General features: G+C 39.4%; 1 protein-coding gene across 4 annotated transcripts; it reads right to left on the bottom strand.

Moving 5' to 3' along the window:
* Positions 1–139: 139 nt before the first annotated feature.
* ppp6r2a (protein phosphatase 6, regulatory subunit 2a) lies at positions 140–19,061 on the bottom strand. 4 transcript variants are annotated; one of them, XM_079817396.1, is made up of 24 exons: positions 18,710–19,061; positions 16,709–16,868; positions 14,520–14,783; positions 12,951–13,137; positions 12,702–12,839; positions 11,447–11,512; positions 11,210–11,322; positions 10,971–11,084; positions 10,719–10,845; positions 9,659–9,811; positions 9,303–9,533; positions 8,515–8,579; positions 8,251–8,366; positions 8,060–8,145; positions 7,511–7,591; positions 7,330–7,427; positions 7,086–7,143; positions 6,854–6,981; positions 6,632–6,771; positions 6,410–6,545; positions 6,246–6,286; positions 5,703–5,892; positions 3,535–3,636; positions 140–3,447 (listed from the first exon to the last, which is right to left on the bottom strand). In XM_079817396.1, the coding sequence occupies exons 3-24, from the start codon at positions 14,744–14,746 to the stop codon at positions 3,399–3,401; spliced, it is 2,646 nt and encodes an 881-aa protein (XP_079673522.1). In that variant the 5' UTR covers positions 14,747–14,783; positions 16,709–16,868; positions 18,710–19,061; the 3' UTR covers positions 140–3,398. The 4 variants fall into 4 exon arrangements, with proteins under 4 accessions (XP_079673522.1, XP_079673523.1, XP_079673524.1 ...); XM_079817397.1 differs by having other exon boundaries at positions 5,703–5,889; positions 18,710–19,056; XM_079817398.1 differs by having other exon boundaries at positions 10,977–11,084; positions 18,710–19,056.
* Between the last annotated feature and the right edge of the window lie 730 nt (positions 19,062–19,791).

Below are 19,791 nucleotides of genomic sequence, written 5' to 3'. Positions count from 1 at the left end.
AATTGGTGCATGTGTTTATAAAGGAGATTGTAGATTCCTGGAAGGCATCCATTCGGTTCTCATTGGCCTAAGAAAAGACCAGAGAAGGTTTCAAAGTACACACAGCTGCACAAGAAAGAGATGGCGAGTTTCACTCCGTCAGCTTAACTGATAAAAATCATTTCTCAATAACAGATTTATTCCATTCTGAAAATATCAAAATATATATAGGTACTGATGTAGGCAACAATATAATGTACAGACCCAGTCTATACAAATGTCAATTTGTTATTGGCCGAGAACTACTTTTTATGCCATCAATGAATACCTTATATTCTGACAAGTCACATTTAAAAACTATATCTCCTTGTCTCCATTTTGAATACTTTAAAACAAATGACTAGAGGGAAGTGCTGAACGTGATGTGATTTGAAATACGGTAATTAATTCATTTATCCTGCAGCATCTGTCCTTCCCCTCCACCTGCTCAAATCCAGCATCATCATTATGACATGTCGATATATAACCACTATTTACAAGTGCATAAAACACATCCATGAATTCCAGAGGGAGAGAATTTGAGAATTGTAGGGAGGGAGCTTGTACAGCTGTAGAACTCGTTAAAATGTTCCAGGTTCAATGCTGTCAGTTACCACAGAATAATTTCGACCTCTTTAGTTTCTAATAAACAAGAATAACGTTTGCTTTATACAAACATTTGTTTTTAAGCTGTAGTTGTTGTCAAATTCGTAATTTATCAGTGGGGATAACGTTACTATTCTAGTCCAATTAGTTTGTTGCTTGGCCAAGTAATAATGGCCGTTTGACTACATTATCCTGCTAACAAGAAAATAAAGTTACACTTTATTTTAAGGTGTCACTGTTACAGTGTTATGATGTATTTAAGTACTGAGTAATAATAAACAACTGTAAGTTACTCACTATAGGGTTACCTGTTATGCATAACTTGCTGTTATTACTATATGAAGTACATGTAACAATAATACTGTAAAATAAAGTATTAATAAATAAATAGGTGGAAAATTTTGAGTTGAAATTACCTGATTTCCCCCCTTAGGAGATATAAAGGAGACACTAGATGGCGACAGTTTCGTTTTTATATGAAACGGAAGTGTGAGCGTTGCAACGGACGATAGCGACTGACCAATTAGAATCGAGTATTCCAAGTGGCTGGCTTTTTTCACTTTACTTGTCCCGTTTTAACATTATTAATATTGTCTAATGAAAACTAAGAAACAGCGAGAAATTAAGTTTATTCCAGAGCAATGTCTTAAACTTTCACTATAAGTGGATGGCTGGAAACACGATTTTTGCTTGTTTATACAATCTGAGGAACGAGTCAAAATTATTTTGTTGTAATACAATCGAACCCGGAACAGTCATTCAAATTAAAATATTTTTTGGCAGCTCTCGGAAATAATACATCAACTGTTAAATATCAATCTGTGTAACTGAGACTCTTGGGACGATGAATGAATACAAGGATCTTAACACTCAACCTATAGCTGTGATGTACAGAAACAGTCCAGACTCCAGACACATGAACAGAATTGAACAGAGAAATATTTTGGTTGCTGAAAATCACATAAATTAGAATCTCTACAATATGTAAAATAATATTGGTTAAAGTTAAAAATAAGATTTTTTTAAAAACAGTTAAAGAAAAAAAAAAAAAGGCAAATACATACTTTTGGCTTTGGAAACAAACCTATTTGAACATGTCAGAGATATAAGAAGCAGAGTCAATGGAGACTTTACACTCCAGAGGCAAAGACCACGAAGAGCGAAACAAACATGGCGTTCCAATGCATGATGGGAAACCAGGTCTCCACACTAACACCTCAATAAGTGCAAAATAAATAATGCAACATCCCAATCCTGTAATCCAACAGATTTGGTACCATTGTAAGCTTGCAGAGATATGATGCGTGAATTGTGATAGCCAAAAAAATTCCTGGAGGAAAAATAATGACATGATGTTCAGGATGAAATATTACAAGAGGCGGATCTTGGGATGTCCAATGAGAGCTACCGGAAGGTTCTGAGACCAGTTCAACAAGTCTTTCTGACAGCATACAACGAGTTCTGATAATAATTTTTAAAAATCTGATGATGCATAACACTGTCCTGTGGAGTATTTCATAGGTTCTAGTATACTAGGAAGTTGGGGCAAAATTTCTTGGCCTCTAGGGAAAAACAAAACAAAACATGTGCTGCATTGGCACTGATAAGGATGCAAACTAAATTGTGGTGGCGGGCGGCTCATTTGTGACCGGGTAATATTTAAAAACAGACAAAAAAGCCTGTTTGCTTTGAGGCAAACCCTTCTGTTCCTGTTACAGGGATTTTGAAGGATTTGTAACTTAAGGCAAAGGTCATTATGATTACTTTTAGCTTTAAACTCATGATTCAATTTTCAGAAAGCTTAAGCAGTAGAAAATTAGGTAGAAACTGTTTAGTTGATCTAAGGGGAGAAAAAAAAATGGACGAAATGTAATTCAATACAATCAGAAGGTCTTGACTAACTAAATAGAACGTTGTTGGAAAAACAGTTTCTTGTATATGCTTGATAAATAACATTTTGCATGCAATGAAAAGAAAAAGTGGGAAAAAAATTCAAATAGGCCCATCCCCATCACGAATATATAGTTTACGAACGAGTCGAATTTAAATTAAATGGCTAAACGTTATTGCACAAGTGCCAACGTGGACACCATGTCAGAGTATCAACTCTAATTTCATACATTTCTGCCCCGAAGCACTTCAGAACATTCAAATACATGATTTAATGAGATTAGGCCATAATAATAGGTTTAAAATAATCCTAAAAGTGAACTTGGCGGGGCGGTGACCTGTGCAGAAAAGTGTCAAGCATTACAGAACACTTCAGTTGTGCTTCAACATACAGTAAATTGTCGCAGAGGCTGTTGTCAGGCAACGAGGCTTTCGATTTTGCATGAGGATGTTCGAGGCGTTAAGCCGTGAAGGACGAGCCTGTGCTTTCCGATCAGGACCTTCACATCCCTGTTTTCTACCATCCAAGGCTGCGAGCGAAAAAGAATCCAGAGAAATTAAGGGAGGGACACAAACCGAGAAAAAAAAAAAAAAAAAAGAAGTCCTGACAGATCCTGTAATCACACGCGGTCACTGCTACATTTAAAACTGTGCATATCCCATACAAAGTTGAAAAGATTAAAAGACTAACACCTCTGAGCACTGTACTGGTTACTGGTTTGTGTTACATGCCCCTGGCTTCCTCCTCCAATGATGGGCTGATTGGCAGTATCCAGGACCAATAACATGGCAGCATTCTTTATTTAAACACCAAAAGTGGTATTGAGGTTTGGGGGTTCAAAATGGAAGAGGCGGAGAGTGGGTCGGACTCCTATCCAGAGCCTTCAGACCGGTCCGTTAGGCGTAACCTCAGCGGAAGTGGGTGCCTCGACTCTGTAGAGGCATAGGAGTGAGTAAGAGAGGATGGAGGCAGTTTTTTATCCACCATATAACATCAGCTTGATCCACATTCACTGTTACCTCGTCTCCGTCACAGTGGTGGCGTCTGACTCTTCTGTAGGCGCTGAAGACTCGCTACCGTCGGTGATGCTGAGCTTCTCCAGAGCGTCAGTAGGCACCTCGCTGCGGAGAAAAAGTGCAGCCAAAAATACTTTTATGTCCTTACACATCAATAAATCACTCTTTGAAAATCAGTTTTCAATCGTTTTAACTGGTTTAAAATCATTTAGACAAGTAGAGTGAGAGGTGTCGTCACATACATTTGTGGGCAAAAACAGTTGTAGGGACGCAGATGGTTTTATTAGTCCATACCTTATTTAAAACAACCACCATACAAAAAAAAAACGCAGAAGAAAATTTCCAAACTTAACCTCGACTTTCTACTAACACAATATTCCATTCAAGACAAACTGTTAAGGGCACAAACACAATCTTGCACAATACGCTGCACAGCACTGTGAAAAAGTTTGTTTGACCTTCTGTTGCGCCCACTGAAACTCATCATCACCTTCCTTATATGCACTCAAAATACCCATACACCCTCTAGTGTCACAAACTAATAATAAAACTCAATATAATGGTTCCAACAACAGTCCACTGTCAGCAATGCATGAAGCACGGCTCAAACCGAAGTCAATTTCAAACCAAGCAGCTTTCTGTTGGTCGACACTGCACATTTGTAAGACAAAATTAACCCATTGAGAAATCTTTCACGGCTACAAAAATTCCAGATTGTGTGGATTCTGAGGCCGTGTGTCCCCCAAAGCGTTTTTTTCATGCAGCTGGCTGGTGTATTCAATTGTTTTCAATGGGAGCGCCGCATTTTTAGAACGCCATGAGCGTAGCGAGGCGCTGTGCGAGTGTTTCATGCTCAAGCGCTGAACGTTCAGCGTTTTTTTTACTGGTCGCCGAGAGTTGAAGAATGTTCAACTTTGAGTAAAACGCAGTGCTCATCACTTTTGAGAGGCGGGACAAATACAACACCGACCAACCGGTCCGCCACATTCTGCTAGTACTGTACAAAGTCAACAGATGACAAAAAGCAATATAATAACGGAACAAAATAGTTTAAAACAAGAGCCAGAGCAAATACTTTACATTTTATCAGCATTTTTATATAGAATCAATACAGAAACAAACTATCTGTGAAATGAGATACTAGTTACACTTCCGCGGATATTCCGTATCATAACAAGCAAACAGTCTCAACTGAAAAAAAAAACCGTTGCGCTGCCAAAACGCTCTCAAGCGCCCACAGGGAGGCGTTTTCAGCAGAGCGCCTAGCGTTTTCAGCTGGATAAAAATGCTTTGGTGGACACGCGGACTTATTAAAATGTTCTTCAGATATAGGAAAGTGTCTGAATGGAATTCACATTTGTCACACTGTCATATGTCTCTCCCCTTAGGCCCTGATCAGACAGAACGTGTTTTTTACAGTGAGAGGCGCCTTTTTTAAAGTCCCCGTGAACTGGAAGTTGCAACCGACTTTTCCCCAATGCTGTTACTCTATTACTTCATCGCTCCTCCCTTCCATCTCTCGCTCATAGCAGACTAACGGTTGGAGGGGAGTGGTTAAGCGTTTTTCGACCCAAGCCTTCAAACTGAATGTCATCAGAGAAGAAACACCATTCCAGCCCAGAAGTAACTTTTCAGATTTTGATTAAAGATTACCATGACAAACTATTTTTTTCTGTGTATTAACTTATTAATTGTTCGGATTAATTGTTCACCACAAGATTAGTAATATGCGCCAACAAAATAAATAGGGTCAATGACGATTTTAAATTGTTTTCTATTGGCAGTGAGCGTTTTGACTCCTCGCGGTTTAACTGCCTGCTGCGCTTCGCGTTTTTGTAGGAGTGCATGAGGTTTTAAAAAAAAAAAAGGCAGAGAACTCAGCGTGAAATAGCACCTCGTTACGCTCCTGCCGTTTTAAAAACGCGGCGCTCTCCCATTAAAAACAATTGGAAAAATACGCTCGCCGTAGGACAAAACGCTTTGGTGGACACACGGCATTAAGAGTGTTTTTTTTGGAGAGCATAATTTAATGATCACTAGACTACGGGTCTTTTCATGGCCATTTAAAAATGGGAATATTATTCCCTTTCTGAAGTCATAAGAATCCTTTCTGAATTTCTGAAACTACATAAAAACACTTCTGCTGCTATTACTTTGCAAAGTATTCTTACCTCGAGGGTGTTGTTGTCTTGGTGCTGATGTCTTGGTTCGCAGGTGTTTTTGGGGAACCCTCAGCCTTATTTTCACCAGGGTCCTCTTCGCTGTCTGAGCCTCCAGACGAGCTGCTGTCTGAGGCCACCAGAGGGGCTTTTTGCCCAGGACTTTCTTCCCATCCTCCTGTAGCTGAATCACTGCTGGCTGCTGAAAAAAAAATCCAGACACCTTAAGGTTCCAAACAGCAAAAATGTAACCCTCTTCTAAGTTTGTCTAGCGTATCTACTTAATCAGTATTACTGCACCATGCCATTAACATGTAAATGTAAGCAATCATGTGTTAATGTTTTGGGTTTTCTGATATCAAGAACTTCCAAATTATGCATTTTTACAGCTCAGATTCCATAGATGGGCTTTTTGTACTGGAAAGGAACTTTTGATTTACAGCATATATATATTTAAAAGATCAAGGAATATGTGATTCTCCAAAATATTACTGCTTTAAATTTGATCAGGTAAATTTAAGACAAAAAAAATCAGACGCAAAAAGAGCTGCTCACATTCCTTCCCTTGGCCTTGTTGAGGTTGTCCCTCAGTGTTGCTGTAATGGTTTAGGAGAGAGAAAGACATTTCAATAATTCAAATATGCAAACAAACCAACATTCTGCTCACTTTAACAAACATTCCAAATCAGGTGTCATATGTAGCATTAAGTGTTCTTTACCTGCTGAAAGGCTGGAATTCAGTGAAGGTGGCCCAGCCTGTGTCCTGCGAACCCTGATTGCCCTGCTGAGGGGAGCCACCCCAGGAACCAGAGGAGCTCACCTCCGTCTCACCAAAACTCGCTGCCCAGCCAGTGTCTGTGCACAACACAAATACAAAAGAATGTTTATGGAACGAATTCAGCTGAAAGATTCAGAATTGTGGGGGATGTTTTAGCACTCACTCTGAGTCTGAGCTGCTGTAGACTGCTGAGGACTGCCCTCTTCCTCAGCATCCTCTTCCTCAGAGGCCGACCCGCGGCCTCCACCCCCATTCCTCACGGCACTCTTGGGTGAACTATCAGAAGAAAGAGACACCCCGAACCTGGAAAGAATAAATAGAGAATGTGAATTCAATAAACAAAACAAAAATCAATTTCCTCAAGCATATCAACTGTGTACTCTACCTCGATCTGGATTTGATTTGTGTTGCATAGTTAATTTCTTTTTCATCCCAAATATCCTCCTCTTCCTCACAGTCATCGAACTGCTGGATTCTTTCTTTACAACACGCCTCAAAAGCTGCAGCATTGGCCTAGAGGAGCACAACAACCCGAATAAAGCGTCAAAACAAACACTTCTAGCAGGGTTTAGTGATTGTTTGAATAATGAATGTTTTTTCCAGTGACAGGCACTTACACTATGATCATCTGCATCTATATTAAAGTTAATTTCAGCAATCCGATCGAATGCAGCACTGTAAGATTAAAGAGTTTTTTTTTTAAAGATCATCACTGACAATCTTCACCGCAAAACATATCAAAGCTGTACATCAATGCAAGTCTCTGCAGCATTTTGACATTACTTCAACACTTATCACTAGATCTGAGAAACGTTTAAACGTTTTAGACACATGCAGACACACGGCATCTTTAGCACTCACTTGATATTTTCATCATGTTCACTGAACTCTTCATCATTAAAACCAAACTGATCCACAAAGTTGGCGGTCATCTGCTGAATCTGGTAATCAGAGAACGCCTGAAAAAAATAACACACTTATCCAGACTGCTGTAAGGAGCTAAAAGTAGACTCATGCTGGCTCTTTATTTGTTGCTTCTTACCTGTTGGATAGACAGATCATTGGGGAACGGGCTCTCCATGTCATCATCCTCACTAGATGAGTGCAAGTTATGGGTGCTCACCTGAAACACAGGATGAAATCAGCGTTAAATCATGTAGCATTCTCTGAATTTGACATTTATTAAAAATAAACCTCACAATATAACCCTGATGATTGGTGTCTACTATAGTGAACAGAGCTTTAAAAGCCATTTTGACGATTCAAGGTGTGATGTTGCATATTTATATATTTAGTATCTCAGGAATATTTACTATTATCATCTGTTTCAGTGGACAGATTTGTTAACTCTCTCAAAACACATTTTGGAAGAGAAAAAGAAGACCGGGAATGATTATATTCTTGCTCTGAAATTAAAAGAAACAAAATATAATATAATTATATTATTATGTAATAATAATATTTTATTAGTAATTTGTGATTGAATAATTCATGCATCAGAAGGGTTAAGACTGAAGTCTCTTCACTAAAATCGGATGTAAATGTCCATTGACTAAATGCAATGAAATGTGTGTGTGAATGCATTACTCACCAAATCCACTGTGTTTCTCCTGTTGGTCTCTCTTAGAGTCTCACCCACAAAACTCTCCCAGCGGCCTCTGCAGTCCTCTGGCAGCTCTGTGTATAAACAAGTCATTGTGATCCCAGTAACCACATCCTCATCTCAGCCATCATCGCATAAACTATAATGTGGTTCTTTCGACATATTCCTGCACTACAAACCTTTAATTAGGTCATTAATTTGGGAGTGAGCCAGCCCTTTCTCCAGGTTTTGAACCACAGTGTTTGCAATTCTTGTCAGGTGACCCATGTTTCCCCTCCGCCTGCCCCCTTCACCCCTAGAGATGAAGGTAGAGAAACCATAATCAGCTAACAGACAGATAATCAAACGCATACTGAAACAGTGATTGGTATGAAAATGAGCCTCATGGGACTGTCACACCCTGCATAATCATCAATGACAGGAAACAGAGGAGGAGCTCTTACTGGGTTTTGTCATTTTCCTCCCAAGCATCCAGAATCCGTTGCACCAGCTGACAATGCTGGAAGAGCTGAGGAAAGCAGACAGCCAAACATTGTGAATAATGTAGATAAAAGGAAAGACAAAAAAAGACAAAGAACAAAGCAGCAAACAAAAGTGACACACCCTCAACAAACTAGAGGATTTGAGCTATCATTCATGTTTGTAGCACAAACGGTGCAGGATGAATTAAAGGTCATATTTCAGTACTTGGGCTTGGTGGTTTGTTCAGATTCCTAAACCTAAGTATGTGCAATGCACTACTATTCAAAAGTTAAAGATCATGTTTTTGAAAAGTATTTTATGCACAGTAATATTGTGAAATATGATTATAATTTCAAACAACTTTTGGTTTTCCATTTTCTGATATTTTAAAATGTAATTTATATTTGTGATGGCAAAGCTGAATTTTCAGCAGCCATTACTCCTGTCTTCAATGTCACATCTTTCAGAAAGCATTCTAGTGTGCTGATTTGGTGCTCAAGAGACATTTATTATTATCAATGTTGAAAAGAGTTGTGCTGCTTAATATTTTTGTAAAAAAAAAAAACAGCATTTACTTGAAACCAAGATCTTTTGTAATATTATTCTACTTATACTATCAATTTAATACATCCTTGCTAAAAAGTAATTCGTAAGCGCCACTAATAGCCCCATTACCCTGCTTCCTCTAAGCTAATCTGATAATCTGACAAGCGCTGTAAAAAAAGCGTTCATGATCGAAAACAGATATGAACTACAGCAGATGGCCTACATTGGCAACAAGAGCATCTTGAATTGGTGTGTTTGCTTGATCTGAGCTGCTGTTCTGGCCAGGTGTTCCCTCCTCCGCCTGGCTGTCTGTGCCAGTAGCTGGTCTCTCCTCGTGGTTCTGCAGACCTGGGTTCTGGAGGTCTGCGTGGGAAGAGTGGTTCAGGATGGATGCCACACACAGTTCCACTTGCAAGTGCAAGAAATTATTCCAGGTGTATTTAAAGAATAAATCCTGCAACCAGAGAGTGAGGGAGAGAGGAAGTGAGGAGGAGAGATAAAAAAAAAACAAGATCATCCACCCACAGCCAGCTCATAGTGTTGAGTCTGCAATATTCTGTGTATGTGTAAGTGATTTACCAACAGCAGGTCCATGGTGTTGAGTCTGCAGATCTCTTGGCAAATGCTGAGGTCGCAAGTCTGCAGCAGAGAAGCCACCAGTCTGGCCACATGAAGGCGGGCGCTCCCCAGGGGCTGCTCCAGAACGCCCACTGTAGTGAGTATTGCACTTCTCTGTTTCACAGCCAGCGGAGGGAGAGTAACGCATTGTTAGAGGGCCATCACTTACACCATTGCACAGTGATTGTTGAGACAGTAGCGGTTTCAAAACTTAGCAAGCTAAACTTAGTAAGCCAACATAGACTGACACACTTTAAGGCATCATTAAAATGATGCTCCTGACGACTGTTCTAAAAGGTCAGCAGCAATATTATGCTACCTTCTAAGATAAGTCACAACGAAATGGAAGCAGCGAGTTGCGACAGATTGTTTCTTCCGAAATGTGACATACAGCCAAGAGTATCATTATAGAAAAAGTTTAGACTTGGTTCTACACATTGATTGTTGACTGGATTTTGAGATGTGGGCATTGCACTCCTAAATGAATGCGAGTTTTGCAGTTGATTGCAGTGGGGTAAGCTATGACATTTTGATTTAAAATTACACTATAAAATAAAACTAAACACGCATGGATGAATAATAACATTGAAAAATAAGTTCACAATGAGATCAATAGCATGCATCTAATTCATTGCCAAAAATAATGAAGAAAAAGTTTTAATTTAATGAAAAAAAAGTACTTTTTTAGTATTTATATGCTTATTGAAATGTATGCCGTTAGCTTAGAAACATACTAACATTGGAAGCAATCGAGTCTCTCAATGAGCTTATTGTGAAGAAGAGTGCTATTTAAGTGACAGGAAGGAGTTGTCCCCTATGTAGAGTGTTCAAAATCAGTCACAAGGTTTCACTTCAGTTATGTAGGCAGCAAAGCATCTTAAGTTTTGAAACCCGAGCAAAAGTCAACTGTGCAAAAAGCTTTAGCTTATATCTTTCATACATCCTTCAAGAAGCCTTGAGATGACATTTATAACCAAATAAGAGTTTAGTTGCATGTGTGTGTGTGTGTGTGTCCTGGTACCATAGGAGGGTTCAGTAGGAGCTGCTGGAAGTCCTTTAAATGAGGCTCAATAGCACGTAAAATACTGCTGTTGACAGTGTAAGACCTTTCACATCCCTGAGAATACAGGTCCATCAGACCCTCCAGCCTAACAACACCAGACACAGAGATAACAGAAGGTCACGGAAAGATAAAAAAAGAGGGAGAACAGCAAGCATCAGAGCACTGCTGTTTATTTCAGGTTTAATTAGGCTGTGTAATTAATGAACTCACCCTGACCTTCGTGACTCCAGTAACGTAAGAAGCACTTGCGTTCCATTGACGACAGACGCTTCAGTCCTTTCCCCTTCAAACATGTTCTTCAAAAGCTCTCCCACATTCTCTCGCCTGCAAACACATCAACATGAGTGGATGTGATACTGTCTGGTCATCAGTCTTTATTGAGTGGATTCTTACACATGGCTCACTACATTACATGACTGTGATCTTAGCTAATAATATTGGGCACTTACGACTCCAGGACAGCGAGTAAGGGGTCTGGTTCTGTGACCTCTGACAGCTGATTGGCCTGGTCTCGACTGAGTCGGATGATGTCACAAAGAGTCTGGGATGCATTAGATTGTCTCTGCAGAAGAATTAAGTGAACAAGAATGTACTTGGATGGTTTTTTTTTTTTTTTTTTAAACTTCCATAACTGAAATCATGTGGGCTGGATGTGAAAAGTTCAGCAGAGTGAGTGACATTTCTACCTCTTCATCTCTCCCTGTGTGCATTAGCTCTGTGAGTCTCTGGATGAGTCTCTCCTCATTCAGCCACTGCAAACACACACACATTCATTCACAGATCAGAATTACAGCCCCGTTAGCCTGGCGTGGCCATACTCAATTCTAGTCAGAATATGAGTCTGGTACCGCTCCATTGAGCTTTGATTATGGGGCGTGTTTCAACCGAGCCAGGAAAGACCTCAATTGGATAGACCCACAACCAATCAGAGCAACGGAGCGACGCGTAACGTTAGTTGTCAAATGTCAACAGAACTCAACTGCACTGTGTTACCAAGTCTGTGTTTTTCTCCATGTCCGCGGGTTGAAGAGACCCCAATTATGTGATTATATAAACCCAGGAATGCGAATTTTAGCAGGCAACCTTGCCAAAATAACATATTTTGCCAACCAAACGCCATTTTTTTCCGGAGAACCCCCCAGAAAGTTATTGTTTTGTGCTATCGTTTTGAGTAGCAATTGTGCGTGACATTGCAAAAACACTTGGAAACCCTGTCTGCACGCACGCTGGATTAAGTAACGTTACAAGAAAAAGATGAGTGTAAACGATCTTTGCCAGTAATAAAATAATTTAAGGATACACAGAGTACTTACCAACACGATCATCGTTTCTGAGAGAAATAGTGAAGGTGAATGCATATACAAACACGTTCTCCGTTTAGGATACGAGCAAATTCAACCCAAGAGCCTTCGATGACGTGGATGATTACGTTACTGTTGATCATCTGTCCATCATCGTCTAAAGCCCGCCCTGACAATTTCATTGGTCCGAACAGTTTCTGTTCGGGCATAATTCCTCCTCTATGGAGCGAGTCCAGACTGAATTGCCCGAGCAACATTTTTTGTGGGCGGGGCTAAATTCGGCTGGCATCCAGGCTACAGCCCCGTAATGACGAGTGAGGATTCAGCCAGGGCTTGGAGGTTAACAGGCTAAACGTCGGTCAATGTCTCATTTAAGCAATTGAATCACTCATTAGCATTTCTAAAAGATATGCAAAAGGTTCCTGCTCCTAGAGGCAGAACAACGTAAAATGCTTTTGAACAAGATTAACCATCACATGAACCTCTAAATTCACTTGTTGTAGAGTCAACAACACATGGGACCCTTCACACAGGACATGTTATTGCATTCAAATATAGTTGGATGCAAGAAAAGAAACAGAATGCAGCTCATAAGCAGTCCCTTAAAAAGTAGAAATCTGTTAAATATTAGTGCGCTTACATTGAGGACCTCCATCCTCAAAGGGGCAGGCTCTACACAGCTGATGAGGCGCAGCAATAGGTCCATCATGGCCGAGGCATCAATGTGATTCAGCACCAGACTGATAAAGTTGTGTTTTTTCCTTAGGAAAGAGATTACCTGGATGTGGAATAACACACATCTTACTAAGAATGCAAATCAAACAAATAACTCAGAATTCCTTTGTGCTATCTGGTGGCTATCGAGCCGTGCGAGACCAGGTGTGCATACCTGGTCTGTTTTACGTGCAATCAAGTTGCCGATGGTTTTGCTGAAGAAGGAGGCCAGTAGGGGATTAAGGGGCGGCTCCTGCTCCAGAAAGTGGTAGAGCTTCTCTAAAAGGGATTCATCCCCACCCAGTTTATCATTGATAAGAGCCACATCAGAGGTCAGGAGCTCACAGGCAATGTTTGGAAACCTGGGTAAACAGAAAAAAATCAAAACGTCCATATTACCTAGAAGTTACATGTGACAACACTATCAAACAGCAAATGCAACAGACCAAAAAAAATCTATGGTGACTTGGCCTTTAACATGACAAACAAAGCCAATGTCTGTGGTTCCAACAAAGGCATTTCTAAAGTAACACAATTGTTCTGTAGCTCTACTTATCTTCCGCCACTCAGATAGCCCTAAAGTAAACACTGGTCAGCTCAGTGGTGCAGTGTTGTCAGTGCCACAAGAGAGGGGAATAAGCTCTGCGTCAGTGCCTTATATCCTGTTGTAGGATTCTGCATTTCACAAAAATATCACCAAGCAAAAAATCTGGATCGATGCTAGTGAGAACATACTTCACTCTATGTAATAACATTTCACAATATTCGGAGAGAAAAGACATTTTGAGTGAATCCACTTGCTCATTTTAAGACAAATGATTCTGCCTCCTACACACAGAGAACCAAATGATTAGTTTTAAATGAACTGTAATCTCTTTTTTTCTCTCTCCCTCTAACCATATGGCCCCAACAGAGAGCGCTAAAACTGATAGATTTCAACCCTTCAGAACATGAGAATTTCATATATTTTACCCTGAACAGCACACCACAAAGAACAACTCCGTTTTAAAACGTAAAAGTAGCAAAATGCTATGCATGAGTATACAGATCACCTTTTAACAAAATCACTTCTCTTTTCTCTTTCCTCTTCCTTCATTTGTCAACTTAAAATGCACATCTCTCCACTTCTCCACATCTTTACAGTCAGTTTTATAGCTCTCCTGTAACCAGGAGCTCTGAGCATGCAGGGCCGCCAGTGAACAACACAAATGTCCTACCATCATAATTTAGCAATTCTCAGTAGCAGTCGGAATACTTTTTACTGCCAGCTGTATTTACATGTAGGCTATAGGTCATTTGCAGTGAATAAACACTTACGTTATAGCCACATTAGTGACATTTCTGCAAAATTCTGCAGTTACAAAAGGTCCACTGTCTATTGACAATAGTGTAGCGATGTATGAACGCTCATACAGAAGTCACTTTCAAACCAAGCAGCTTTATGTCAATTTAAATTCTGCATGGGGAACTTTTTTCACATCTCCAGATTGCAAAAAGTTTTGCAAAGCAACAGTAAATGTGATCGCACTTTCAAACTTGAAAAAAAAAGTTAGTAATTTCCATGACATTAGCATTACTTAGCGAAACTGAAAATAACGTCTGTTTCAAACAGGTTTCCTGCACACTTCCCCATCTGGCAGTTGTCGATGAAACGGGTAGCCTCGTCCCAAACTCATGTGATTGATTGAGCCAATGTCGCGATGTCCATTTGGCCAAAATTAGCGAAATAATGCGTTTCTCTTACTTGAAGCGAGTTTTCTCCTCCAGATCAGCAGGGGGCTCCTCTGTGATGAGGGTGACCAGCTCTTGCATACATTGTTCCTTGGAGAGGAAGAGCAGGAGCTTGCGGTTCTGTGCTTTACACTCCTGCAGGACATCCTCCTCTTCCATCAACTCTCTCAGAGTCACGCCCTCTCGATCCAGCAGCTGGTCGATATGGGAGGTGTTGTTCAGGTCAAATTTCCAGAACATGATGGCGGCGGTGGCAGCTGCAGCAGGAAGCACAGGCCTGAAGAGAAGACATGAAAGTGAGGATAACATGAAAACCAGGGAGTGATAACGCACAGTGCACAGGATGTTTCTTTTAAAATGAAATACCTTTTGCATAGAAGGCCAACCCAGAATGAGAATGCGATAAACACGATGAATTTTTTTTTTAAATCTAAGGTTGGTTGATTCATTGAATGAAATGCAAGCATATAGAATTGCCTTACCTTTTTGATTAAAATGCCACCTGTTGTCCAACACAATATTGAAAAGCTCCCTGACATTGGTCATTTTTGGTATTTCTGCATAATTATGACAAATTTGCTTGTTTTTGTTGTTTATTATCAGAAAGTCGAAGTATTTCCGGAATCGAATACTCTTTATAAAATACAAATTTTGATTCCTCATCGATTTCTTTGTGTGCATTTTAATATGACTTTACATCATTCAAGCGCAAGAAGACCCGCACAGCTGTTTTCTGTGCTGTGCACACATCCCAAACGTGCGTTTAGAAAGCCGCCTCTTATACTGTATAGTGCGCGATACTGAACTAAGTTCTCTTTTGCGTCTTTTTGTACTTGAACGGACAAATACACACAAAAATATATCCTTGTTAGCACAAGCGGGTTTGTCTTAAGTCAGCGCAAACAGTTGAGAAAGGATCCATGCAGCTCTTAAAGTGATAGCAGCATAATATTCCTGCTGCCGTCTCTATAATAGCATTAATCAAACAACAAAAGACAGAGAAAAATGAATCACTTTTGTAACTATATTTGTAATGTATAGTTTATTTATAAAGTGCAGTTTTATTTTACATTTGAATAAAGTTTCAGTCCCTGAAAATCTTAAAACATTGTTTGTTTATTTCAATCGTACCTTTGTTCAGTTGAATTTATTTGTGCTGTCGCTAATTTGTTTATTTGATCTTTTTTTAAATTACTAAGCATTTTCTTGTCTTTAATATTGCTTAATATTCCTTCTTGTGTAAGTGTTCTTTAGCCTGTTGATTTTTGTTCATGGTTTTCAGCTACAATTAAATGTTTCGCAATAAGACGTAGTAGAATAAATGTTTTTTATTTTACCTTATTGGAATCAAAATTAGGAATTGATAAGCATAATCTGAATCTGTAAAATTCAAACGATACCCAACCCTAGTATTTATATATTAGATTAATTAACCACGATTAATTTTGTCATTTCAGAAGTTTCAGGAACTGTATTTTCTTCAAAAACAACTAAAAAAAATGCATTATTATGATATTATATAAGTAATACATTTTACATTAGTGTATAATTTCATTTCTAAATTTGAGTTTGATTGTAAATGGTTAAAATTTTAATAATAATTTATTAATTCTAATACTTCTTATTTATCTTGAAGCCCCCTAGGTTGAGAACCTCTGATGTAGACGGTTCCAAATCAGTCACTTATTAAAGTTACATGATGTTAGAAAGCAACCTTAAAAAGCAGCTATCTAAGTAGGCAGCCTAATAGGTTTTGGAACAAAGCTATAGAGTGAGTGGGAGGAGGGAAGAATACCGATGGAAAGCAGAACTAACAGATGAAAGAGAATCTGGAGAACAGAAGAATAAGGAAGGGGACAAAAAATAATTGATGGACTTTTAAAGTGTCCAACTAACACATCCCACTCAAAACAAAACATGAATCAACTGGAACATAAAGAACTACTTTCCTTTCAATACTGATTAAAATCACCTGTCCTGTACTGTGAAGATTTTCTAACAACTCTGGTCATGAACAAAGCAGACCTTTCCCACAAGATGACTGGTACCCACGCATCACACCCTTGGCGATACATTTCACACAGCCTGATAGGCTTCGCTTGCTCAAAGAGATGTGATCTGTTAGTGGGCCTGTGTAAAAGACTCATCAGGAGCTCAAGCCCTGGGACATTAATAGCATTTGTTAAATGAATATATTTTTACCAGCTGATGAAACGTGTGAATCCTTAGTTACACCTCCTCCACAGGCAGACAGGCATTTGAGTGGCAGAATGCAGACAGCACAGAATGACCTAGCATTAATCTGCATGAGGTCCACTTCCCACCAGGCCTTCCTCGAATGCACGCCTCAGACGGACTGACACTGGGGGAAAAAAAGAATCGAGTATGAGAAAGTGCAAAGCAAACCCTTCAAAAATCAATGCAGGCATGGTGTAAACAACACTTTAAACCAATGTGACCGACAATGCACAAAGTCAGTATGATAATATAGCAATGTATGAAGACGCGCTGCATCATATAGTCTGGGAACCTTGAAACACTCTGCAAGACTAAAATCAGAACTATGAGGTATTGTGAACTGAAAATGTAGTGTTTGTACAACCATAATTTCCTTGACAACAGTGAACAAATGCACATACACGTTCTCTTCCTCAAATTCACCCCCATACAGACTCTCTAGCAGATACACAAACAGTTATTTTTAAGCATTTCAAGCCTTCAGATTTTAAGCATGCCATAGTTTGGCAATTTTTTGCAGGGAAAATCTAGCCATTTCAACAAGAATCCACGATTTGCAGTGCTGACCAAAAGAAATATGCTTGGTTTGAAAGTGTTTCATACATTTGTACATTATTGATTGACTACAGAGTACAGACAATGGCTCTTTTTTGCCCCCGATATTTCGCTAATGTGAACTCACCTTCAGACTAAATACTAGAAAGTTAAAACAGAAGGTTCCACTTAAATGCACTGTCTAAAATGAAATGCGACCACATCTTGTATGCATATGGCACTCAAAGCAGCAGCTGTAACAGCTTCCTTGAGCACTACACTCATCTGATGACAAACAGCACAAAGAATACATACCGGAAATAATCTCTATCATTGATCTGCAGCTGCGCAAGCTGAAGCACTTCTTTCATTTGGGAAAAGTGGCCAAAAAAGACAAGGGGACTTGTTTCCTTCTTTTATGTGGACATGATTGTGTGCACGTGCAGAGCTTAGTGCGACAATAACAACCAGAGAACTCCCCAATGAACTCTACACAGGAAAGCAAATGTCTCTGCTCTACAATTCATCAAAAATAGTAACAGGCAGCAGCATTTGCACACAGCAAAGCTGCCACACAAAGCAGACACGAGCGGGGATGTTGCCTGGGATCTCTGACAGCAGCAGCTGAGGTCAAATAAGCTGCCATTGATTGCACAACTGTCCAGAAGCTGCCTACTTAGGAAGTTGATCCAGCAACTTGTGCTGACCCCTGGACCCTAGGAGGGGTGTTCGTTGCATTACAAAACTTAAAATGAGAATGCAGTCGTGATACTGAACGATCGTGTTGTACAACTCAATTGATATATAGCTGGAGAGGATGAACTGACTTCTGAATTAACGTTACTCATTTGGCTGCTAATGACAACTTGATTTGAATCCAGTGTTTACAATAGACGTCAGTAACATACCAGAGTATTCACACCTTATAAAGCCGGGAACGGGTAAAGAAGACATAACAACGTTACTACTATCAAACTCACACATGCCGTGGCGATGATTATAGGTGCAGAACAACAGTTTCAGCAGAAAATCTCGATGGTTGCATGTTTACAGCTGGGCCCCGCTAGCAAGCGTTAGCATCAGCTGCTAATATTAACAAAACTGGTTTCCGTATTTTCATAACAATCCCAAACTCGACTCAAACAACTCAAATACACACTCGTTTATATCTCAAAATGAGTTAAGAGGTGTGTAAAGTGCGCTTGGCTTTATTTAACGCTAAATAATTGGATGTTTTTTGGTTTGTTTGCTAGCTCGTCTGGCTAACTTCAGCTGAATCTCTGTTACAGAAGTTTCTTCTCCTCTAAGGGGAATTAAAACGACACATTTTCTAAGTAAAACACGCATTAACAAGCACAGTTTGGTGTAAAGCAGAGACAGTCGGTTCCAGCAGTGCCATCTGCGCAAGTAAAACAGTGCAGGTAAGCTTACCCCCGCTATGAGTGTCTGTAGACGGACGGGCTAACGTTACTGGTTGTCAGTTACTGCTGGTCTGGCCCGTGCAGCGGTGGCGCTGCTGCTGCTGCTGCCCCGCGCGCTCTGTGAAACCCTTCTGCTGCCACGAGACCGTTTTCCTCTCAACTATCTGCCCAAAGCGCGAGCCATCGTCCTCATTAAAGTTGTGTTTCTGTTCTCTTTTATGTATAAGTTAACGGTTAGGAAATCAATCTGAGGTAAATCCCTACGTAGAGTTATCTCGACCACTCACGGACGGCGAGGGAAGAGGGATCGGAAAATAAAAATCGTTCATATGTTTGTATTCAAAATGGCGAAACTCTGTCATAGACGCGCTCGTGCGCGTGCTGTCAGATTATTGCCTGCGCATCGAGTGCGCGCTCCCCGCATACGTACAGCTTAGAAAATATCAACATAAATAATGCGAATTAAAAATAATAATAATAATAATAATAATAACAGAAGAACATCCTAAAGAAAAATGGAATAAAATAAACTAAACAAAATAAATGTGATTATTTCCTGATAAACCAGACTCATAACCTAAACTTTCTCAGTCTCCTAAAATATCCTAAAATAAAAGAAACATGAAAAAATCCCTAAACTGTAAAGCACAACATAAAACAAGCATTGATTGTTTGTTTGTTTGCTTGTTTTTTAATGACAAAAAAAATTGACAATGCAAGTTTTTGCATTACCATACTTTCGTATATGCTATTTGAGAGTTTTACATTCAAAAATTTTAATACACAAATGATAAACCCCACATTAATATCTTTAAGCAATATTAGATGTTTTATTTATTTAGGTACACTTTCAACGTCTATTAATAAGAAAGCAGTCAAAACAAAGAATATTTACCATGTTTGACATTCTTTCTTAACATCATCGTTTGTGTACAGTCTTTTTATTTTATTTTATTTCCCTTCTTCTTTTCTTCTATTGGGCTCATTTTAAGTGTTACGACCCGTTCAAAGATTACTATTATACATCATATTAAACTTTGATAGTTGTAGATAGGTGTACACATTAGTAGGCCTATGTAGAAATTGCTTTTT

This window comes from Gobio gobio (assembly GCF_949357685.1).
Source record: "Gobio gobio genome assembly, chromosome: 5".
Classification (NCBI taxonomy): domain Eukaryota; kingdom Metazoa; phylum Chordata; class Actinopteri; order Cypriniformes; family Gobionidae; genus Gobio; species Gobio gobio.
Note: the sequence above shows the minus strand (reverse complement) of the source record. Positions and strands in the feature narration are given on the sequence as shown.